This window comes from Caloenas nicobarica, chromosome 10 (assembly GCF_036013445.1).
Source record: "Caloenas nicobarica isolate bCalNic1 chromosome 10, bCalNic1.hap1, whole genome shotgun sequence".
In the NCBI taxonomy this organism is placed as follows: domain Eukaryota; kingdom Metazoa; phylum Chordata; class Aves; order Columbiformes; family Columbidae; genus Caloenas; species Caloenas nicobarica.
This window is the reverse complement of record NC_088254.1, coordinates 4,917,838-4,942,694: the sequence shown is the minus strand read 5'-3', so window position 1 is coordinate 4,942,694 and position 24,857 is coordinate 4,917,838. Positions and strand designations below refer to the sequence as shown.

Here is a 24,857-nt window from a genome sequence, read left to right as displayed (position 1 = left end):
CCCAGTCCCTGAGGTTTTACCCAAGAAAAAGACAATCAAAATCTTTGCCGTAATTATGAAGAACAGGAGTGGATTTCTGCTAAAATTAACAGTGTGATATTCTGTATATCCTAAAATTATGGTTTGTATGATAGAAATGTGGGGGCTTTTTGTGCTTGGCACCTGTTTAAACATGGTTATCTACCATCTTTACTCCTGAAAGTGTTTCAGAGTCAAAAAAAAGAAGACAAACTGTGGGAAAGTGCAATGTCAGAGGAGGTTGATGAACATGAACAGTATCTGGTAGTTCTTTGGAGAGCAGCATAACCACTGCGTGAAAGAGAAAATGAAAAGATTTGGGTTTCTATCTCCCTTCTTGTCATAACTTCAGGTACCTGCAGAAAGATGCACTTTGTTTCTCTGACATCTTTTGTATGTTTTTCCAATATACTGTCTTTCTCCGTCCCATTAATTCAAAGGGTGTCACTGTTCATTTGCAAGTATCGCATATTCGTTAGCCAAGTAGGCAACGCTTGCAGTGCTGCAGAGGTTTCCACTTCTCAGAAAGGACTCTCTGAATACTGCAGTTCTGGGAAGACAGCAGGCTGCGCTTGCACAGGAATGTTAGAAGTGTAGGATATGCTTTGCAAAAAAAATCATCTTACCTGATGGAGACTACAGGGGGTATACACAGGGGCAACAGCTGGCATTTGCAGGCTGTGCAGGCTGGCATTTGCAAAGATGCCATTGTGTTTTCTGAAAAATCATGACTTTTTAGTTGATCTCAAACCACTGGACCTTTGTCCAAAATACAGCATCTCCAGCAGGTCTGTCTCTGTACAAAATGGTTAGTAATACAGTGAATTGTTTAGCATCATGGGAGGCAATGATTTAGGTTCCTTTGGCTTATTTTAGCAAATATTCTGCTATTTCTGCTATTTCCTTATTTAGAAACATCACCAATTGTTTTATAATTTTTTTTCTGAGTAGAAAAGCAAAGCTGTAGCGAGTCAGTGAACATCTGAAAGATCTTTTCAAAAATCTCTAAAAAGCAACGTTTTTCTAGATCAATTATTTGCATGTTTATTATTGTAAACATTCTGAAATATTGAAGTGTAGTTGTTTCAATTTCCAGATAAAATACAACTTAGACAGTTCAGGCTTAGTCTCAATTAGCACTGTAATCCTCCACCTGTTGGAGAGAACACCTATTCGGATGCTTTGCCGCATAATCCTGCCTCGATAGCTAGAAAGAGGAACAGAGAACCGGGTAGAGCATTTGCAGCATTTGTGCTTTTTGCAGACCCCAAATGCCAGAAATACTGATCAGCTGAAGCACACTTCAGCTAGGGAAGTGATTATGCCTAATGTTTAACATTGCTCAGTCTTGTTTTTCTACTGTTGTTACTATCGAAAGAAAGGTTTATTACTGGCTTTCTCAAAACAATTTAACTTTTTCTCTATTTATAGTGAATTCCTTTTGGATTGGTTTTTTTCAACTTCTTCCTTTTTGCTTTGATAGATCAGTGGGGCTGGTAAAACAACATTCTTCATGAGCAAGTATTTCCTTTCAGCTCCATTCAGAGCTGTTGGTGCACATCCATGGGAGCAGCATTTATGCAGCACAAAGTATTCTGCTTTAAGGACCCAATTCTTGTGGAATTACCCTTTAATATGACTTTTCTTCTTGTGAGAAGGGCACAAAGCACTTCACATAGGGCACTACCCTCTGTATAGAGAAGGTACATTCGTACATACATATAATATACATGTTATAACAAGAGTAACTGCTACCTTAAAACTAACATTGAGATCAGTGTTCACCTTCTGAGAGGTTTTTCTTACTTCTAGCGAGCTCTGGCTTTTTTAAGACGGAGGAGGAAAGGAGAGCTTGTAGTTGGAAACGCTGTGTACTCAGGATGACTTAAAATATAGAGAAAAATAAACACGTGTTGCCAATTAGATAGGATCACTTTAAGCAGGATTATTTGTGCCTCCTGGTCTGTGCAAGGCAGGTCTCGGCTTCAGTCTCCTGCTCCAAGCGGGACTAACTTCAAAGATGGATCACATTGCCCAGGACCTTTTTGAGCTCTGACTGTCTCCAGGGTGGAAATTGTTCCACCGTCTCTCTGGGCGCGTTTCACCGCTAAACCACCACTGTGACATTTTCATCTGGTCAGAATTTCCCTTGCTGGAACTTGTGACTGTTGCCTCCTGTCACCTCCTTGTGCGTCTCGGAGACGTCCGGCTTGTTTACACCAGCAGTGGAACTTTGCGTGTTCTGTCACCCGTCCACTTGCCTTGAGATGAGCTGTGCTTTCGGTAGGATGTGCTTTTGTAGATAATAAATGTATGAGCTGCTTTGCGTTCTGGAAAACTTTGCCAGTTTAAGCTCCACAATACTGACACTTCATCTACTTGCTATCATAGTATTCTCCCTTTGTCCTGTTCACCTGACATTTTCACATGGAATGTTTGTTTAGAAATCAAACTTTGCTAGATCTTTGATTTTATAAATGGAAGGATTTTGGAAGAAGCTAAGAAATTTTGTTATCTTCATTGAGTTTAGCTAATATTTGTTCCTCTGAAAGCCTCTCTCAGACATCATCCAAAGAATCATCGTAATGCATATTCCTCTAGAGCTGGGGGCTGCCCTGGAATCAGGGATAACTAATTCTGAGGGTGACAATGGGGTTACCTTGCCAACAGGAATGCTCAGTCTCTAAGAAGCCTGAGTGGTCATCACATGGAGACAAAGAGCCTTTACCAGCTTTAGTATTTGAATTCAGATGATTCTGCACGTCCTGCTCACAAAGTGAGAGCAGATGTAACAGGCCAGGGACCTGTTGGCTGCATCTTGTGTGTGACTTCCTCAGGCTCTGGTAATCCCAGATCCAGCATCGGTCATTCCTTCCATCAACAGAGAGAATAAATCATGCTACAGCGGAGTGCTGACAGTCTCTGTTCTCACTCATTAAAGTTTCTATTTAACTTCTATCTACAGTGAAACAGTTACAAGAGATGCTTTGCTTCATTGCACTTTTTCTACGTATAGTTAAAAAATGCTGGGTGAGGGGCTCTGTAACACGTAACTCTGAAAATCCTGGAACTACTCTCATGTAGAATATTTGGATAGACATCACTGAATGTAAATGGTGGATTGGCAATCTGGGCAACCTAAGCACTAAATTAAACTATCAAACCCCACATATCTTTGTAAGATTGTGAAGCATTATTTGCCTTCTAATCCTAAAGTGAAAGAAGAATAATTTAAAAAAAACATTATCAGAAATCAAAAGAAGTCTATGTGAATTTACTCTAGGAATTACAGGAATGTTCAACAGCTACAACATTATTAAAGGATTAAGTTTAGCGCTTCTCCAAATCCATATTTCAGTTACAGTAACAATTATATTGTTTCCTTTTGAAGTACTAGTTTTCTGTGCCCAGAAAATGACATTAAGAGCAGCAAAGTGATGAAAGCTGTAGTTCTGTCTCACTGTGAGCTAAGCTGTAATAATACCTACCATGATCTGCTTACAGAAACAGTAAAATAAGCAATAAATCGGATGTTTGGCACGGATACCAAGATGTGGACTGTATAAATGATATGCTGTTTGGTATTTTGCTAGTCTTGTTATACCTCTTCTTATTCTTGGTTTATGCAAATTATTGCAATCCAGCAAATGGCATGGAGCTGAGTGAAAGCGCAAAGACCAGCGGCATCTTCCAAAGGCAGGCTTTTGTTTTGAACTTTCGAGGTGATGATGACATTTTTAATACTGCGTAGGCAGTTAAATCTGTCATTTAAGATTTCTTTAAAAATGCCATAAAGAATAATAACGAAAGGGCAACTTCAGGTGTATTTCAAACCAACAAAGATGACAACAACTCTTTTAGTATTCCTGCACATACTGGATTTAATTAGACTTCACTTATTTATTTACTTTTTAAATCGGATCCCACCACCAACACAGCAATAGATGTATTCACATTCCCAGGAACTGAAACAAATATGGGTAAAGAAACCCCCAACCACTAAAACTGAAAAAGCATTTTGAATTTCTGCCACTGAGATATCTAAAAAAATACAGTAGAAGTGTATGTAGTTTTGATCTGAATGAAAATTGCTAGCCTTATACTGGTGATACTTCAACACTTACGTCAAAAGGAACTTCCTGTTCTGAGAATAATTAAGAAGTGGTACATTGGGAGAAAAACAAGGCAGAACTAGTCCTTTTACTCAATAAAAGGAGTTGGGAGGAAGGAAAACATTAGTCAAGAAGAACATTGCAAGAGCATTACAGCAGTTGGTTATCTAAGAATGAAAAACCACTAATACACACTACAATCTGTTCTGCGAGGCTTTGTCTTTGTTTAGAATATTTTACTAATTCCTGTGCCTTCCCAGGAGATAAAAAGTGAACACATGTACTTTCCTAAATTGAATCTGTTGTGCCGTTAACCTTTCAGATTATTTCAAATAATCACATACTGGGACAGTACTTACTTTCTTGAATAGTAATTGTGGAGCTTTCAACCAAAGTTAACTTTCAGAGGTTATTACTACATAAATTATGTAATGCCTTGATGCTTTAGAGTTCCATATATCCCAGATAAAAAAATATCTCCACATCTGCTTTTGCAAACTTGTCCGGAAAATGCTAAGAATGTTGCCATTGTACACTACATACACTGTGTACATTGTTCACATTGCAAGGACTTGCTCTGAGTGACCCACAGTAAGTAATAAATGGACAAAACACAGAAAGAATATTTTAAGTTTTAATACAACAAAAGAATAGGGTCTTAACACTGTAAAATACCATCGTATTACTAATGCTGTAGAATTGTACATTAGAAACAATTATTGCCTATAGATGTAAAAATAGCAAGTTTTATGATACAATAAACACAGTATAGAAACCATTTTAAATGAAGTAGAAACCTCTTAAACAATTGAGGCGTTAATTTAAGTGTTTCTCCAAATGTATTAAATAAAACATAGTTAATACTGACTCTAAACATCCCCGCCATCTTCCCCACTCCCCCCCCCAATTAAACTAATTAGAAAAAACAGTAGTCTCTCAGTTACTACATTTTGCATTCTTTCAGAATCATTTAGATTCTCTATTTTCTTCAAGTACAATAGAACAACTCTTCACAATACAGTACTACACCTGAAGTAATTTCTTTCCCAATGCTATATAATTTTGGCAGTAAGTATTTAATTTTGAAGACAGAAGAGGCCCAAGGAAGTCTGCAGGAGGGCAATTAAATTTTGAATGCAAATTATTTACACAAACATTAGTGTACTGTAATTACAGCCTAAAACTTGCAACATAGCTGATGGGTGCTTTTAACAAAAGCTCCAAATGAAAGAAAGGAAAACAGATTACAAAATAAATAGTCTAAAGTTCTTCATGGTAGAAACGTTCATCATGAAGCTGCCTACCATAATCCGTTGCTTCACTGTTAAGAAACAAATCCTGGTTCTTAAGAATTTCTGCTTCGGAAAGCTTTTTATCATCATTCAAATCCATTTCTTCAATAAGGTGAAGAGCCTTTAAAATAAAATGGAACACCATGTGCACAGTTAATAGATATGAGCATTTATAAATAATGCATTTGGAATGGCTTTGTCAAAGTCCTGCCGCAGCACTGTGATTTGTAAGGAGCTAGACAAGAGTTTGCAATCAGAACAGAGCCTTTCTTTCCTCGGGTTGTTTCCCTTTGCCTCTATTATTTGGTGGCAAAATCATAATATCAAATCTCTACCCTCCCTATCAATTCTAAAGCAACAAATCAATGTCAAACCCATAGATTTACTTTGAGGGTAGATGACAGTATTAAACCAGCAACGATTAATCATCTTCCTGGAAGCACCTGTAGTCCTTGAGATCCAGGGGCGAATGCAGCACACGTCTTCAGTGTACAATGTACAGAAGACGCGGGCTCAGCGTGTCGGCTGGAGACCTGCTGGACATCCAGGTGCTACTGGCAGCTACCAGAGCAAGCCCGTGATGTGTGGGACCTCAACTAGGATTTGAGCCAATACAGTCCTCAAGCGGAGCATCTTTTTTCAGCAGCGTGCACCTGATATGTCTCAGTCGCCTGCGTACCCCGTGTGTGACAACACGAGCATCGTCCGCAGCTCCCAGGTTAAGCTGTAGGCAGCCTTGCTGCCAGCTCTGGAGAGGTCTCCTGTGCTAAGCCATTTTGTATTTCCTGAACCTGCGGAGACTCACTTTTCAATCATACATGCTATATTAAACAACAACAAAAAACAAAAGTAGGGAGAGAGATTTGCAAAAAATGCTCCATAGCTATAATTCATGATTAAAATGTAACTGGAAAGTATTTGATGTCCACTGTGAAAAAGGGTTTTCTACTTTCCACAGTGGACAAGATAAGATATCTATGCATAGGAACTTCAGCTTTGGGTAGCAATTCATGTTTTCTCTCACCTCCTGAAAGCGAAAGCTTGCTTTTCTGATAAAAAACATTAAAATACTAAATCATGACAATGTCAAATGAAGCTACAAGTTAAAACAATTCTCAGATGTTTGCTTATTTGTATATTATAAAGGGAAGATCAGCAGTAAAACAAAAACAATTGCAGAGTATTTTACTTGTAGCTTATTCGCAAGTATTACATAGCTCGAAGCAAACAAGCCAGTACAGCAGCTCTAATGCACCTATTATTTCTGAGAAATACAGGAGTCCTAGTATTACATGGGGTTTGATTTTGTTTCCTAAACATCTGTGAATACGATAATTTAGCCAATCCTTCTGGTCCTGCTTTTTCTGATTAGTATAGCTAAATGTAACTGCCTAGTGACTTTTTAAAAAAATTGAACATTACTTACATTTAGGCTGACTACATCACCACAAAGGACTGAAGAAAACAGGGACTAACGTCAGCCAAGCAGATTTTAAAAGCGCTCTGCATGGCAAAAGCTAAATTATTATTAAGACAAACATCTTGGTAAACACATACCAATTCCTGGAAATGGAATGTATAGTAATTTTTCTATTTTTATGTTATTTAGCTACCAGGTTTTCAAGTCATTTTGATACGCCAAAACAAACCTGCAACATTCGGCTTTCAAACAGCAGTTAATGATTGAAGTTAGTGCTGCCTTCTCTTTAGAATACGTGACTTTGTTAAGCCCTTATCTTAACTGAAGAAAAAAAATAGTGCATTAGAGAAATTAAAAAAAAAATTTCTTGCAGAGCTGAGCTGTTACTACAGCATGGCCTTGCAGTGAGCTAAATTTGAAGGAGTAGCAAAGAACTGCTAAAAAAAGAACCCCAACCAAGCAAACCAACAGAGGCATGAATAGACTCAACACCACACAGAATTCATGTCAAAACAGGTTTTTTCTGTGAAATACGAACCAACCACGCTCAAGAATCAGATGTTAAAAACGTGCCAAGGCTTATGGATCCGCATATACAATATACTGCTAGAGCAATTGAACAGCTTGGCTTGCTATGAGGTTAGGTACGTTAGCAGCCAGCGCCGCCTGCTCCCCACGGTGCTTTTGTGTCCCCAGCAGAGCTGCCAAAGGAAGAGGCAGCACCGCAGTCAGAGGGTCAGCGCGGCTCTGCTGCCGACACTGAGCGTCTCCTGGCTTTACCAGGAATGGCGGAGGCAGGGGAAGAGCTGCTGCTCCTGCCATCCTCAACACCAAAATCCTCCAGTGCAAAGGAAAGACATTTGGACAAATTAAGTTAAAAAGTTACTAGAGGAAAGGTAGAAATCCTCTCTGCTGCAGTGGGCAACTGTGAAGCCTGCTTACTAAAACAGGGTGTTCTGGAACACTCGCTGCTTCTACTGCCTGCTACAAAAACATCAACTAAAGACAGCTAAAGTGAGAATCCACTTAAACCTATTATGGCGTTCTACCCCTGACTGAACCATTTTCATTATCATCACCAAAGTTTGCATTACAGCATCTTGAATCACAGAATACTTCCATTTTCTTGTCCTTATGAAAAGCCAATTTTTTAGTTCTAGAAATTATTGTGATTTATCCAGTTAGAAGAACTGTGATCAATTTTTGTTTCCAAAATGTTGTCAGTATGCAGCAGCTTATTTTAGTAGTATATCTCATTAGATTTACCTACAATAACTAAAAAATCTTATTGAAATACTATACCCTTAAGTCAAACCAGATAAGCTATTTAAACATGTAGAAAAGCACTTTGTTAATTTACAAACATTCATACAATTAATAGGAACCTCAGATTTCCCTAAGGAAGTCAAGGACCTGTGTTCTTTGTCCAACTGAAAAAAAACGTTAAAAATATATGCAAGGTTCTACTAAGCATTCTTTTTCAACTACTAAGACATGGTAAGTCTGAATGCACCTAACATTTTCTTGTGATACCGTCAGAATTCTACTGCATTAATTAAAATGTAAACAGCAGTCAGGACACCTACCTCCTCTTGTGCAATACCCTGATTATTGGGTACTATCCAAGACAACAGCTCTTGAGGGTTGAGTTTTCCATCGTTATCCTTGTCATAGTCGTTCACAAACCGATCCTTCTCAACAAGTATCCATTCTGGATCTTCCCTTGCAGCTAGTAAGACACATTGTCAAGTTTAAAGCCAGTCTTTACCTTAAAGCAGATGTTTTCACCTTTTCTCCTACACAAATTCTCTTACTCTCTTAAAGCATAAGTGATTTCACTAAACAAAGACAAGCCTTACAGACCAGTTCCAATAGATTAAATAAATGCATCTGCCTACATATGAAACAAATACTTGTATAGATTAAAACAGAATTTAAAGCTAAAGTAATTTTAAGATTGTAAATTTACAGTTGAACTAACTGGACATTAAAGTCAAGGGTTACTTGCTGCCAAGTAGAGGGATTCCTACTTATTGGAGCAGCTGACGTATCAGTAGGAAGAAGTTAAAGTGGATGACAGAGATATCTTCCATTTGCAGTATTTAGCTTGACTGAGCTAAGATTACTCTCCCGTTAACATGCAGAATGGTGTTGCAGATACCATGTTGAGAGCATCCTGTGACACCAATATCAGCAATACTATAGGCCTCAGACATGGGTCATCTCAGCAATCAATGGACAGAGGAAAGTAGGGAAAAGCTTTAAATCAACAACTGTCCCAGAAAGTATGTAGATAACGACTGTTTGGCAGTATCTGAGATTATGAAACTTAACAAGCCATATGAAGTTTTTAAGATCATTCTACTGTCTGTTCCCCTGCTGTAACATCAAAGGAGGTCCATCCATGACAGCCAATAAATAGAGAAGGCAAAGCTCTTGACTAGTGCTGGCTCAACAGAATCAGGCCAATACTGCAGGCTTAAAAAATACTGCAGGTTTAAAAAACAGTTTAAAAATAATTTGGTTTCTATTATAAAAGAAGAAAAAGAGTGAAGCCTCTCTCCTTCCTTTCTAACATCTGGTTTCCAAGTAGATAACACCGTAATGTCACAATTCACCATACACTGTTGCCCAAAACCACAAAAGACTACTGTGAAACCAGAACCGCCACGTAATTTATTAGTCATTTGGCAGCGTGCTGCAGGGACACTGCAGAAGAGAGGGCCATTTGGAGAGAAGCTGAAGTAGTTTGTACAATTATAGCTGATTCTCAATTTTTGCTAAAAAGTTTAAATGACAAAGCTGTTATCTTCTCTATTCCTGCGAGGATGGTAGCAACAATTTCACTCCTTTCCAGCAACTTTGAATAGACTGGTTTGGAAAAGCTTTTTTCAAGTCAGAGCAGGAAAAAGATACAGAACCCTGCAGTTGCATCAGAGGTGTATTGTTTTTACTGGCTCCAGCAAACAAAGATGGTTATAAAAGGTAAAACTCCAGGTGTTTGATTGGTGTGAAGAAAAACTGACTATTGCCCTATTTCTCCTGATGTGGCTTAAACATTTTCCTCACACTTAAGAACTGGCACTCCTTAGGACCAAGCAGACTTTCCGCATGCCTCAAGCTACTGGTCTTTTGGGAACTGGAGGAGTTATTTGCCCTGTCCTGCAGCAAATCAAATACAGTGTATAAAATATTTACCTATTAGCAACATAGCTGAAGTATTGATAAACACCAGACAAGTGCTTTATCTTGTTAAAGAAGGAATAGATCAAGTTTAAGGAAGGGCAAGAGCAGAAAAAAAAACAGTGAAAGCAGATAGGCTTTTGATATCTGGTACAGCGAACAGGCTCCTTACACTTCCCCTCCGCCTCTCTTAAAACACACACGGCTTCGGTCCTTCTAAAGCAAGGCTGGCAGCTGCCTTCCTCAGCTGGTAAAGGCCAGGGAAGTTTCGCAGATGTGTCCAGTTAGCAAAGCTGCATCTTATTGCAGCTGCATACCCAGTGATGAGGAATATGCTACAGTCTTCAGGAAAACAAGAGGTAACTTGCAAAGAAACAGTGGAATGGGCTGTACACAAACTGCTGCCAAATACTGAAATAATGACTTAATATGTCCAGTACCAGGAAACTAAATTATTGTAAAAGATAGGATAATGTTACTCAGAACCTGTAGGTGGAGGTGTAAAAAGCTGAAAATCAAGGTGTATACAATTCACCCATTCCAAAAGCTTTTGTTCAGTCCTTTCTTTCATTCCCCTGCCATTTTTCCTTACTTGGGTCTCTTCTGTAATCACCAAGGAATTCTTCCAGGCTAACAAATCCATCACCATCTTTATCATGTTCTTCTAAAGCCTCCTGAATGACAAAGTCCTTTTGCGTACATACAAAAAGCAAAACACCAATTTGTGAAAAATTAGCAACTTGTAATCAAGAGAAACAACAATAAATCATTTCAGAGCAATAAGGTATTCTTTAAAGACTTGCTCGTTTCAAATAGTGTTTTCTGTTTTATGCAGACTAGAGCAGTAATTGGTTCCTGTGCAACAAAACATTTTACATTGCTGTAAAAACAACAAACCTAACTGCTCAAAAGCACATGGCCTGTAGCACTGGGGTTAAGCACATGCCTTAAAAAATGTCCCATCTATATACGCAGGCTGATAAAGATACCCTCCTACGTCTTACCGTCATATACTCTGCTTCTTCAGGGTGTTCAAAGGCAACAAATTCATCCACATTTAGCTCAGGAACATCATCTCTATTAGCTTTTTCAAAACGCTTTTTCTCCTTTAAATGAAGCTTAGAAAATAGATTTAGTTAGAGCACTTAATGAAAAGGAAAAACAACATTATAGTAGCTGGCTGGGAAGCTCATTAGAATATTAATTGTCTCACATTACCTACTTATACTGATGTTATATTTTCAGTAAAAAGAGTTCATCCAGAGCAATAAGAACAACACTTTTAATTGAGGTAGTTTTATTCTAAGAACTGAAAAAAAAACTTCATTTTTTTACAATTTAAGGAGACTTTTAAAACACGCTCTTAGCCAAGGCTTCAAAAACAGAAAAGGGAGATAATGAAAAGACCAAGAATTCCTGTCTATATATATGCTTCCTCTTCTAAAAGTCACCAATTCCCAAACTAACCTAGTGGAGTACGATTGATTTTATAATTAATGGTTGCCATTGCAAATTCCAAAATTGAAATTTCAAGGATATTTAACCTTCTGGATCTATATCTCATTTATATCAAGGGCTGTTTGTAGTTCAAAGAAGGCCTTGAAATACCATATATGTAAAATGTCTTTTCTGAAGCCATTTCAAGTGCTGAAGGATTAGACAGATTCCTTTAATACAAGACTGTAGTCCATGACATCTGAACAGATTTCAAAGCAAAGTCACTTCTCTAACCTGTTTTAAGTATAAATATTAGCATGCCCTTTAAAAATAAATAATATCCACAATAAGCAGGCAAGTTCTTATTTCTGAATGTCTTGCACTTCCTGTTTCTGTACTCCAAATGTGCAAATTTTTTTTCATGTTTAATTTCATATAGTCTCTATAGACAAAATAAAGACCTACACCATTGATAACTGATCTGTACGCAAACAGAGCATAACATGTAAGAAATAAAGTATAAGATCTTAACTATTCTGCCAAATAATGAAATGCACTCTTAAAGAAAAGCTGACCTTAGCCTAGAGTTTAAAGAGGAAGGCGATTCAGAAGGATGGACTACAGAAAGTACCAGACTGCAAGATATACTACTGAGGGAAGAGTCTATTTTCCAGTGTTCTTTTGAGAACTGGTGAACAAGGCTGCCACCTTCTGGTAAATTCACATGTTTACTTGACGCCAATTCTAAATCAGTGCCGTAGTCTGACTCTTCCATTTTGATTAGAGCAGGATCATTAATTTCCAAAAGTAAGGAAAGTACTGAAGATGGCTGACATACAGCGTTTGGACAATGCTGCTGAGTTTGCTCTTTACAATATATGTTGAAGAAGTCAGCAATCAGGAAAACCTAGCAAGCAGTCAAAGTACAGCATAAATGAGTAGTTCTGCCTCAGCATATGTATCTAGGATGGCATTATCTCAAACATGGGATTAATATTTTGATTGGTAGTGCCATTTAAAGTTTTGTGTTGTTTAAAAACTATATAATCATTCTGTTAAGTGACCTCCACAGCTTTACAGTTTGTTTCTTCAGTGTGTAAAATCCCCTCCCCATTATCTATTTTAGCTATACTTCTGCCAACATCCTCTGTTATCTGCTACTACTATACCAAAAGCAGGCAAAACAATCCTCTCAAGAAATAAAACAAAACACAACCTTAGGCCAGAATAGTCTAAAAACCTCACTCTTTTTTTGGGAAACATTTCCCTGTACTTCTAAGTGCGTAACTTGAGACAAGTTTTGCTATGCTATGGTTCTTGGTGAACCTTCCCTCCCTTGCCTCTCTGCTTTCCACTCTCAAGTATTTGCTTTCATACAGGAGATTAATCTGTAACTTCTGTTGTTGATCCATCCGGGTTTAGCTTTCAGAGTTGCAGTTTGATTGCTAAAAATGTCTGCATCACTATTGCTTTCTCTGTGGGTCTCCAACAGACAGAAAATGTTAAAGCAGACAATACTGATGTCCCATGCTGGGTACTTGGGAAATAACTGCAGAAGTGGGTAGAAGAGTGCAATAAAGGGGGTTAAAGAGCACTAGGGTTTCCGTTACCTCCCACACCAGTGGTTCTGACCCCTGCTGAGTGCAGGGCACTCTTCAGGCTGCTGGCCTAATCTAACAGATGAACGTCTTGTTCTAAGGTGGTGGCTGGAAACTGTGCTCTGTGGTGAGACTGTCCATAGACTCACACTCCACTCAGCCAGCAAAATATACTCAGGAGGTACAATTTCATTCTGTCTTTGTTTTGTTGATAGCAGCTTTAATACTCCATTACTTTCCTTTAATTACTCCCCTATCTCAGATAGAAGAAAGTGTTAAAACATATGCCAGCTGGTATGGTTTCTCTACCCGTCTTGTTCCATCACAATAAACAAATATTGCTGCCTTTTGCCAAGAGCTTACTGAAACTGATGCTGAAACATTTTACCTGTCGAAATGATTCTTCCTCTTGATCCTCCAGGACAGTGTTCTCATCAAAATCAATTACGCGATCATACATTTGCATATTATACTCCTTCCAAGACACTAATCCATCACCATCTTTGTCATAGTCATTGAAGTGTTGCTTGGCTTCTTGTGTAACATAATGTTTAAACGACTGCTGTATCCAGGAACTCAGCTCCTCTGTGAAAATCATTTAAAAAATAACAACATTAAAAAAATCAGAATCATCTGCACTATAAACACTGTAAAGATGCCACAGGTCTCTTCTGTCTGGAATATACTCTGCAATTCAGATGTAAGCATATAGGCAAGAGGTTAGCTAAAGCAAAACAATCTGTTTCCCCTACGCTTTGGCTTTTTTCAAGTTAGCTGAATGAAAGAATAGATCACAGCTACAGCTTTCGTAGTATCATCTCCCCATTCACCCTCCAGGCTAGGGCTACATGGTGACTTTAATCTGGCCTATATTGGTGCTGCCAGAAAGAGTGTGATGTGTCCCTCTCAGATACACATGGGAAGCGGGAGGGAAAAATTATTAGTGTTCCTACAGCTGCGCAGTGAACTACATCCCTAAAAACTGATCCCACAAGAAGGAAGATCCTTAGTTTTCAGTGGAGAAAGTGCTCTTGGTCAGCTCACTGGGACCTGAGCCAGGGAAGCAGGAAGCATTTTTGGTGCTTGAAATTATTATGTAGCCATGGCTTTTCAAATCTGAAGCCAACCAACACTGTAGCATCCTTTAACCTTTTTTTTTTTTTGCCTTGGGAGCTTTAAGAAAATGATGCTGAATATGGTTTAGACGGACAACTCTAAGCATAACATTGTACCCAAAAAACCATTGTTCACATCAGCTTTGAGTTTTTTGGTTTTGGGGTTTTTTTTAAATCCCCAAACTGAAATAAAACTAAATTCAGTGTCATTGCCTTAATTACCCAAACTAAAATATTAACAGATATTTTCCCTTTATTTGGGACTGGAATCAAGCCTTATATGTTCTGGAAATGCTTTTAAGCTACTTGTTTTTATAGAAGTGCGTCTGAAAGAAAGCAAGCTTAATATACAGGTGAATTCACACAAATATGTTAGTTACTTCATTTATGGAAGATTGGGAGAACATATTCTCTCAGTATCTTCCAGTTATTTTCAGGTGCCCAGAAGGGGAAGCCAACTTCCTCTGCATTGCAAAATTATATAGCTAAATCAACTCAAGTGAAATCCTGAAGAGTCATGATGACTAATAATCCTACAGAAATTACTGCTTTGGTGTAGAAAAAATCTTATAGCATTTTAAAATACTGAAGTATCTTATTCTATCCTTCTTGGCAGAAGAGTCAATACAACTTTAATAGGTTTATTTAAATATCATTGAAAAGCAGCAAGAGATTTTTTAAAATTTATTTTGAATATTGAATTCGTATTATGAAAGGAACCAACTTTATAACAGATTCTGTGAATTGACTGAACATGAGGAGGCGTGTGTGCCATGTGTTGTAACCACTGAGCCTTGTGCACATACCCAGCATTGCCTTAGAAGAAAGTGCAACATGATTTTTTGAAGATTGGTTAACATACGATTTATAGCATGGTCTATTTCCCAGCATTTAAGGCACGAGGCACAGCCATCTGAGTCCATAATGTCCAGTGCCATTAATCAGAAATACTTAGTGGTCTGATATTAGAAAAGTGGTATTAATACATCACATCTTCTCTCACTGTTAGACTCCAAATGGAGGTGCCACTAATAAGGAAAAAGTTCTCAAAGAGTGTTTTGCAACACACTGAGAAATAACTGAGCTGAAAGAGCTTCGATACCATCAGTTTTAGTACAGAAACGCATTCCACTCTGAGTTTTCCTTTGGGAAGTGAGGGAAAGGCGAGTTTCCATTAGACTGAGAACCAGATGCAATATGTACCATGAGGATGGAGTAGGGGTGGAATTTCTGCACTTTAAAACAGACCTTCCTGTTGCTTACTACAGGCATTAGCCATCCTGCCAAAGCTTTATATTGCCTCACCTCTACACAGAGGCAGAAACACTGAGATAAGCGTGCAGTTGATTAGTTTCAGCATATAAATTGAAAGACATTCAAGAGATATAGTTGATCTTGTCTTTAAAAGCGTATTTTGTCCTCTCACCTAGAAAGCTTCATGCATGTTTAATTTCACGTCAATGACATATCACTGTTCTGATGCTTGAACAAAGATTCTAGTTGCTCTGTGTGTGAGTGTGCGAGAGACTTCTGATTTTTTTGTCAAAATCACAGCAAAACAAAAATATACTTTCATAATGAGTTTAAAAAATTAATTAACAAGTGTCATGATGATGTACTGAAAGGAAGGGCCTTCGTTTACTGTGGAGTTCACTAGTTTGACTGATAAAAACCTGTCTGGGAAGAGACATTTGATACTATATTGTGATTAAAGGAATACATGGTCTCTTAGTGTGACCAGGTATTGAAGCGCATGTATGTGATATTATGGCTGCAGTACTTTCTTCGCTTCTTAAACTTGCTCTCTGAGTTGCACAAACAGGATTTCAAACTCAGAAATCCACTTGGTTCAAACTGCTCCTTGCACATCTGAAGTGTGAGTGCAAAGTTGTATTTACGGGTGTTGCTTTCTTACCCGTGCAAACTCACTCCTGTGTGCTCTTGTTGGCCCTCACTTCTTTCATCACATACAACAGAAATCTGAGGGACTGAGCCACCTATAACCTCTGCTGCTGTTTCTAACGTGCTGTGCAACAGGGTCGTTATGTCTTTCATGGAGGTTCACCACTGAGCGGCTGTGTCGCGGGGAGCGTGGATCTCTTCCTTCTCCGAGGGCGCCGGGCCCGACCCAGGCCACGGCCAAAGCCCCCGCCCGCCGGAACCCCACGCGTGTCCCAGCCCCGCTCCGGGCTCGCAGCCCCGGGCGCCGCCCGCCGTTACCCTTGCTGAGCAGACCGTCCCCGTCCGAGTCGATCTTCCTCACGATGGCCCGCAGCCGCCGCTGCTGCTCTTCCGGGCTGAGCCGCGCGTACTCGTCCGCCTCCTCCTGCGGCACAGGGAACCGCGCGTCAGCCCGCCCGCCTCAGCCCTGCCCGGCCCGGCGGGGCACAGCGCCCGGCCCGGCGGGGCACAGCGCCCGCCCCGCGGCCCCGCCGCCGGCAAGCGGCGCTCGGGCCGCTCCCGCCCGCGTCCCCCGACCTGTCCGCCGAGCAGCGCCTCCCGGTCGTAGTCGGCGCGGTGCTGTCCGTGCGCCGCGCCCAGCGCCGCCAGGGCCAGGCCCAGCGCCAGCAGCGCCGGCCGCCGCCGCATCTCGCCCGCCGCGGAGGGGAGCGGGCCGGCGGCGAGGGGCGGGGACAGGGGCCGCGGAGGGCGGGCCGGGCCGCGGCGGGGCCCGGGAGCGCCGCCTGCGCGGGGGTCGGACCCGCGCCCCTCGGCGCGGCCCTCGGGGCTCGGCCGGTGCTGTCGGATGCAGCCGGTCCTGTCGGATACAGCCGGTCCTGTTGAGATACAGCCCGTCCTGTCGGATACAGCCGGTCCCCTCGGGATACAGCCGGTCCCCTCGGAGTACAGCCCGTCCCGTCGGAGTACAGCCCGTCCCCCTGGGGTACAGCCGGTCCCCTCCGGTACAGCCCGTCCCAGCGGCTCCTGTGCGAAACGCTCGCAGCGGAAACGTACAGCTCGTTAGCGACAGAAACTTTCTCCTCCTCTCTTGCCCCGTGCAAGATACCAGCTACTATCAAGACGTATAGATAAGTTTCCAACTTTGAAGCATCAGTGAAGCCTGGCAGACTGAACTGTTACCTGAACTCCAGACAAGCATCAACAAACGCTGGCATGAGGGAAGGTCATCGGGAAACGAGCAGTGTGAAAGTTCTGTATTAAAGAGGAACAAATGTTTCGCTTGAGGACCTAACTAATAAATAATGCTTCTAACACAAAGTTAAAGGGAAGCAATGCTTTATAAATAACTTAATAAAGTGGAGTGATACAAACTTTCATAGCTTTTCAACACAGATAATAGAAAAGAGACCTGTAAAATAAATTTAATCTCACAGACGGCGCAGACGAACTAAAAATACATTGAGTGCATGGGCAGGGGGCCTCCCCAGGAATACCATTTCTATGAGCTGTCACATGAAATGGGGATTGCTCTGACCCCAAGCCCACTGAGGTCAAATTAATCGTTCTTACTGGATTAACTGAGATTTATATAAGGCCGTTGTTAGATCTGTTATTTCTCCTTTCAATATTAGTGTATTTCTGGAACTCTTTTAAACAGAAAGAAGTGAGATTAACCTACCTGGATTTCCAGAAACAGAATTGTTGCCAGGTTTAAGCAGAGCCCTCAATTAATGGAGGTTGTCTGCTGCACTGTCCTATCTCTTCCATGGTGACAGTGATGTCCTGCTCCCTGGTTAACCTCCAATTCTAATAACTGTGAAGGACTACGACAGTTCATTTTGAAGATCTGAGAGTAAAATATTGCAATAAATCAGTAAACGTGTTATTTCAATTTCCTGCCCATATAAGAAATGTCTTTCTATTAAAAAATCTAATAGTGAGTTAAGTCTAATATATTTTATTGGTTTAAATGTCAAATTTCCCATGACTATTTATATAAATCACATATACAAAATGTGAATTAAGTCATACTCCTTGTGGCATGTGTAGACAAGGCAAATCCTATAAGCAATCAAACCAGAAATAATATTTGACTGGTTTGTGAAATAGTACTGAAGATGCTTTGTCTTCTTTGTCTAATGCATTACTAACACCCAAAAAATCCTCTTTGCTGTATATCTCAAGGGTTGACAAATGTATCAGATTATACATTTCAGTGCCTAAACAACTGTAATAACCACCAAATAACAAATTCAATGTAGATATGCGAAGAGCAAGTTTATTAACAATATGTTCATACACCAAGATGAGTGAAGATAGGAGGAAATACAAATATCTGGAGCTATAAAGCAAGTCGTTATATCCTATACCTTAAGAAAAAAAACTGAAGCTCACCAAGAGGGACAGCACAGGAAATAATATTCTTCTCTCGGTACTTAGCCTGTGTCAAAATACAATCCAGACACTTCCCCGCACACAGTTAATCAGTCATGTAATAACATTCAAGATCATTCTGGTATGGATGCAAGAAAAGGAAAAAAAAAAAGAGAGAGGCTCTCATGTTACCTCGATATATTTAACCAAGCACACAGTAAATGCATCACTGTTGCAACTTGTAAGTAAAAAGAATCAGCAAAGCTATTTTTAAACCAGAATGCAAGTCGTGCCATATAAGAAGTTTTTTATGCGCTGAACTTTCTGACTTTTCCGAAAAATCCCACCACCCCTCAAGCCAAATTGCATACGGCCTTTCACAAATCTGTTTGGAGCTGTTCTTTCAGTCACAAAGGAATTAATGTTAGAAGGTCGTGTTCAACACAACTGCTCTATGAGATCTGCAGACGTAGATTTGTTCCTGTTCAACTGTCAGCATGAGAGCAGTTGTCCAGCAACACAAACAGCGGTTTGTTAACAGTTCTTTCTAGCAAGGGAAGTTATCCGTCTGGTGTTTACTCTAATTTTTTGACATTTTTACATTTGAGTAAGGGGAAAAAAATGAGCAACAATTTACTTATAATCAGGTTCAAATACCTTGTGACTGGATTTCAAAATGGCAGTCATTTGCTTAGTAGTACCCAAAAATGACTTTGTAAGTGTTCTAGTTAATTGTTTCGTAACATCTTGCATGAAGTGTCCTGAAATACTTTACTCTGCAGACATTACAGACCTGTTTTTCTACTTTTTTTGCACTTAGCGCAGTTATTAATATCTGATGAAATAGGTTATAAAATTATACTATTCCGATGTATCTGATTTGGCATCGAACCAGAACAGAAGGATTTGATGCAAGGCCCAGTACCACAGTGCTCAGGTCAGCCGCAGACCAAAGAGGCAGTTGTGGAAACTCAGACGCCTGCCTGATAAATAATAAACGAGCTCGTTACCGAACAGTGACAATATAAGGGGTTTGGATGAGACCTTCACCTGGCTCAGCTCTCTGCTCCCAACCGGCCAAATGTTAAGTGTCATTTCTGGGAGACGTTTGTGCTGCTGCTCCTGGAGACTTCAACCGAAGCGTGTATGATCTCCCAAGTCACCTATTCCAAGCCTTGTATTATTTTTAATACGTTAGAGATGGCAACGGGAATTGTCCTGGTTACAGTTTAGGTCTCTTACTCGTTGTCATTCCTATCGCGGTGGGGGAAATGGATTATTCTTTTCACAGCCGTGCTTCTACATGCTTGGAAACTCCTACCACATCCCTTGTGTCTTCTCTTGCAGCTCGATGGCCGCAGCCTGCCCACCGTGTCCTCACGGGACAGGTTGCCAGGCCTCAGAACGCACGAGTCGTTCTGCGAGCACAGCGCTGGGCCGCACATGGCACCAACGCACCCCTCACCAGGGTTTCACCCGGGATTAGCTCCCGCTTTGCCGTCTGCCTGCACATACACTCAATGTATTGTACGTAATTATTTATTAGCCCGCACATATTCGATTTTCTCCCTTTTCCAGCTCGCCACTGCTGAGGGAAGGGCTCGATGCTGAGGGACCGACCGCCATCACCTCAGCGGCCCCGTCAGCCCAAACTGACGGCGCCTCAGGGCTTCCTCACAGCGCGGCGCCAAGCGACAGCCGGCCTGCCGCACACCGGGGAGCTGCCGGTGCCTCCGGTACGTGCTGTGGGAGCCCCTTCCAGCCCCGCGGCGGGGGCGGCTGGCCGAGGTGAGGGCAACGGCTTCCCCGGCGCGGGCGGCGCATGCGCGGCTGGCGGGCTCGGGCCGCGGCGGCGGGCGGGCAGTCGCTCGGGCGGGCGGCGGCTGGCGGCGGGATGCGATGACGTCACCGCGGCGGGACGCGCGCGGGCGGGACGGCGCGGCGCGGCGGAGAGCGTGAGTGGCCGCTCCGCGCGGCCCGGCGCGGGGGAGGGGCGCGGCGGCCGGGCGGCACGGGGCGCGGCGGCGGGGCAAGATGGCGGCGGGCCAGCCCGGCCCCTCCTCCGCCCCGCGGAGCCCCCAGGCACTGCCCCTGCGGGCGGCTCCGGGCCCGCGGCCTTCCCCGGCGGCCCTGCCTGGCCCTGCGCTGCGCGGGGCCGGGTGAGGGAGTGAGGCGGGTTGCTAAAGGCAACCGGGAAGCCCGTGGCGGCGAGCGGGAGCGGTGGGTGCCGGCTGGGCCTGGCCGTGTGAGGGAGATGGGCCGCGCGCCTCAGCCTCGCGCTGGAGGGCCCGTCCTGCCCCGACAGTGTCTCTCCCGTCGCTCCCGCCCGAGCAAAGTCTGTGAGGAAATTCGGAATTGCTCGGTCTGAGGGAGGTTCCTCTGCGTGTAAACCTCGCTGCTGCTGTAAGACACACAGGTCCACCGTCCTGCTGTGGAAGTTGCATGTGGGGAAGGGAGAGGCACACGCTGAGAAAACTCACTGTAAACCCTTGAAAACTGCCTTAACCTGTATAAGTGTTTGCATTTTAAAAATAATGATGTTCATAGTTTAAACTGATGCTCTTCCTTCGCTGTCAGAAAATCACGATGGCAAAAGCAGGCAGTGCAGCAGGCCTTCCAGTGTACTCAGGGCTAGCGTTTGCCTTCACTACATATTTTTCTAAATTGTTTCTAAATTATTTTGGAGTGCCCTGCAGTACTGGGAAGATAATTAGGCCCTCAGGTTTTTTTCTGTGAATGTATATGTCAATTTAGTGAGCTTTTCTTACACCTCGATTCCAATCAAGTTAATTTGGTGGGCAAAAGCACAGTGTTCTGAGATACCCCAGTGAGAAGACTCCTCATGCTGGGCCTATCCTGATGTCTGAGGTGATGCTGAAATACAATTGTTTATTGTTTTCAAAATCTCAGCTTCCTTCAACCAGCTGCAGAATGTTTCCATTTTCCTAAGCTCAGTAGGTTGTCTTAAAGCATACACACAAGTGCAATCTTAACAACTGCCTGTTTGTTGATAGAGGTTTTGACTATTTACTCAAGAGTTCTCATATGAGAACAAGTGAACAGCCTACTTAAAGCAGTATCATTAGTGATAAAGACTAACAAAATCTGACTTTGGGTCTGATTAAAAGTTAGTCTTCTTCTGTTACCTAATTTCTGTTAGTTTGGAAGTGTCTTTAACTTTTGGATAGGGTCTGATTCTACAGATGGATGAGAAGTGTTGCAGGAGAGTGTTTGCACTGTAATCAGTAGCTGGCTAGACTTTATTTCAACATTGAAGCCAACGGTTTAATTTTATTTCAGAATGGTTATCACTGCTTTGGAAATTCTTAATAAACCTACAAATATTTAGTTCCGTGCACTCCTGCATTTGTGGCAATGGTTCTGTAGTTCAGATCTGGATAACAAGTACTCACTTTCTCAGAGTTGACTTCTACAGGAACTGTCACATCTTTTTTTTTAAATGAGAATGAAACTTTCCATTTTATTTCGTTTCACCACTAATCATCTAATACTATTTTCTTAGCATCTCTCTGATTCATTTTTCTTTTTGAACCAATAACCAGCTTGCCCAGTCCCCTACCACAGGAAATATTATTTTGCTTGCCTTTCAGTATTCTAGAGAAGTCCATGCATTGTTTTAAAGTTTTAATATTTTTTGCACTGTACTGTTTTGCTACATATACATTTACGTTTTTCTGTAGAGCCATTCTCTTTTTATTTTCTTCTTGGGCCTTTGGCTACTTTTAATAAGGAGCAATGCGAACACTTTTCAAATAAAACTTTCTTCTGAAAACCCAGCTGTGTTCATCAGATGTCCATGACATAAATGCTGCTAGGAAGGTAAAATTAATTTTAGAAGTGGTTTAAGTGAAAATGATTAATCACATTTATTTTGATACAGGTATGAAAACTCAATGGGGTCATCCAAAAATGTCATAAGTGAGCCTGTTGATGTGGAGGAAGGCTATAACATGATGGTAAGACATTCAGCTACTATAACTGTGGTAGGATTTTTCCAACTGCAAGAAAAACTAAATTTTCCTGTTGGGATTCACTGATAAATTGATTCGTTTGTACCTTCTCTGAAAGTATTGATTCTAGAACCTGAATCAATTTAATTTATTAACACCATTATGAGACACTTCCAAAAATGAATTTTCTGTAGAAGAAATTTACTTTTTCTGATTTTGCATCATTTCTAATTGTGTTGGTATATAGTTTTTTTGGACTTTAAGGTTCCCGTTTTAAATTGCTTTCATCCCATCTGTGCTCCAGTGTAAGACCATAAGGTTTTATTACTCTGAGTCATGTTCTTTATAGTAACTGAGGTTAAAGCTGAAATAATTTTATTTGAGAATGTGGTGGATGAAACCGGTGGTTTTATTTACAGCAATGTATTTATATATATGAACACCATTAAAACAGGAAACCTCAGAAAAGGTCTTTTAATATTCATAGCCATGCAAAGAAGCAGTACAGACTAAATCACTAAAATCTGCTATTTAAGGCTAAACAAATGTTTGGTTACTTCTGCCTATTAGATGATTGTATCTACAGCACTTTGAAGAGGTAACTTCTTTGGATAGGTAGCAAATAGGAGGATCCAGGCTGAGGAAGCCGTGGAGAACCTATGTATCAGTATCACTTGACTCCTATCAAGGAGGGTATTAAAGCTTGCTTGTGTCTAGTCAAATAAAAAGACCACATTGGTACCCACTGGGCTTTGGCACAGGAGTTTACGCTTCTCTGTGGTTGTACACTTCTTCTTGCTAACTGTCCTGTTAAGACGTCCTCTAAAGGTTTGTTGTTTTCTTTTGACAGATGTCTAACTTATGGAGACTAGAATTTTAAGTCAGGCTCTAGTTTTGTGATAAAGAGTACTTGGAAATGAGATATTTCTGCTTTCCTTGTAGGCCTTTCTGGATTGTAAAAAATAAATGATTTTAAAAGTCAGTTTGGTGTGGACTAATGCAAAGTCTTACCCTTACATTGAAGTAATGATCTCCAAAAATAAAGATGGAAAACAACTGTCTTGGCAGGAGTTGTGCAGAAAGGAGCTTTCGGATAATAAAAGGTTGTATGTGCAACAAGAGAAATTAATTCTGCTTATATATTAGAAAGAGTTGGGTCTGCTCTGACTGGGGGACATGGACTTGGGAGTTGGACTAGACCTGCAGAGGTCCCTTCCAGGCTTTGTTATTCTGTGGCTGTGTAAGTTGTGCTAATTTATGTGTGATATGTCATGACATATGTATTATATTATAAGTGATGAAAAGGTAATATCATACTGCAAAAAACCCCCATGCTTCCTTTTGAAGTGATTAAATGGGAATATTATCTGAAATATGTGAATAACCTGTCCACACTGTGTAGCATTGAGGAGGTCTTAAGTATTTGTGTCTGCTTTTGGACCTTGTATTTCAAAGACAAATGTGAACCAGTTGGAGACAATCTAGAAGAGAAAACCCTGAGTGCTCGTATTCAGAAAACTTGAAAGGTTAGGGAAACATGAGAAAAAATACTGAAGGAATAGGGATGGTAAGCCTAGAAGATAGGAAGACCGATGAAGGATGAAATGGAATGCAACGGCATAAAAATAATAGGAAAGAAAAAAGTTTAAATGATTTCCAAGTCCTCTGTGCATAGCAAGAATGAGTGGGCTTATGCTGTAGGAAAGGCATAATGAAATATTTCATAGATTGTGCTGAGTAAACACTCTCTGCTGGTAGAGGATTTAAAAGAAAGGATGGAATAAATGAGGAAAGATTTATTTGTTTACTTAACTTCATTTTTGGCAGTTGGGGATGCCATATATTAGCTTTACTTCCAGCTAAGGTGAATGTTTGGATCTTTTTTTAACGATTTGAGAATAAATTAAAGCAGAATGCAGTCTGAACGTTCTTCCGTTGGTTTAAAACAGGTACATTTCAGAGACGATCAAGTTAAAAATATTTGATTCTGTTCTGAAGTAAGCTGCTGCAAGTATTTACATTGGGAGTTTCTGCAGTAGTTTAGAGTGATTTTAAAGTAGTTATTTGACATTCATGGATCTTTATCTCTTAAATTGGTGATGGAAAGTGTATTGTTAAACAAAAAGGGAATAAAAACCCAAACCAAACTTGATTCAGCAGAAACAGTGGCTCTTACTAAAAATTCCTAGCAAGAATAGGCAATTAATTACATAGAATAAGGATAGAATAGAGCCAGTTTAGTACAGATCCTGTTTTTTCACGTGCTTTGCTTGGGTTTCTTTGGACCAAAAGGTATGATTCGCTTTATTTATTTAATCGGGTTTTCCAAAAGTTTGCTTATATCTAGCTGTACTGTTCTTTGCTTTTGTTGACTTACGTGGTAATATCTCAAGGCCGGTCTGTGGAGCACTAGATGGCACACTGCGGCTTTAAAAC

General features: G+C 40.9%; 2 protein-coding genes across 4 annotated transcripts in view; one reads left to right on the top strand and one right to left on the bottom strand.

Annotated features, from left to right (window-relative positions):
• Positions 1-4,751: 4,751 nt before the first annotated feature.
• RCN2 (reticulocalbin 2) lies at positions 4,752-16,791 on the bottom strand. Of its 2 annotated transcripts, none has more exons than XM_065642110.1 (7): positions 16,654-16,791; positions 16,396-16,501; positions 13,449-13,645; positions 11,030-11,143; positions 10,618-10,714; positions 8,429-8,571; positions 4,752-5,543 (listed from the first exon to the last, which is right to left on the bottom strand). In XM_065642110.1, the coding sequence occupies exons 1-7, from the start codon at positions 16,762-16,764 to the stop codon at positions 5,391-5,393; spliced, it is 921 nt and encodes a 306-aa protein (XP_065498182.1). In that variant the 5' UTR covers positions 16,765-16,791; the 3' UTR covers positions 4,752-5,390. The 2 variants fall into 2 exon arrangements, with proteins under 2 accessions (XP_065498182.1, XP_065498183.1); XM_065642111.1 differs by having other exon boundaries at positions 11,030-11,131.
• Positions 16,792-20,349: 3,558 nt separating this feature from the next.
• SCAPER (S-phase cyclin A associated protein in the ER) overlaps positions 20,350-24,857 on the top strand; it is a 153,578-nt gene continuing 149,070 nt past the window's right edge. For both annotated transcript variants that reach the window (XM_065641925.1, XM_065641923.1), the window contains exons 1-2: positions 20,350-20,405; positions 22,352-22,427. In XM_065641925.1, coding sequence (XP_065497997.1) covers positions 20,350-20,405; positions 22,352-22,427 — 132 coding nt within the window. The remainder of the gene's footprint in view (positions 20,406-22,351; positions 22,428-24,857) is intronic.

What these genes read in the sequence shown, in the direction of transcription:
- RCN2 (XM_065642110.1), bottom strand. Translation starts at nt 16,764, where the DNA reads ATGCGGCGGCGGCCGGCGCTGCTGGCGCTGGGCCTGGCCCTGGCGGCG. An exon ending in AGGCGCTGCTCGGCGGACAG is followed by an intron (nt 16,502 to 16,653) that starts GTCGGGGGACGC and finishes CCTGTGCCGCAG; the next exon opens with GAGGAGGCGGACGAGTACGC. An exon ending in AGGGTATTGCACAAGAGGAG is followed by an intron (nt 5,544 to 8,428) that starts GTAGGTGTCCTG and finishes TTTATTTTAAAG; the next exon opens with GCTCTTCACCTTATTGAAGA.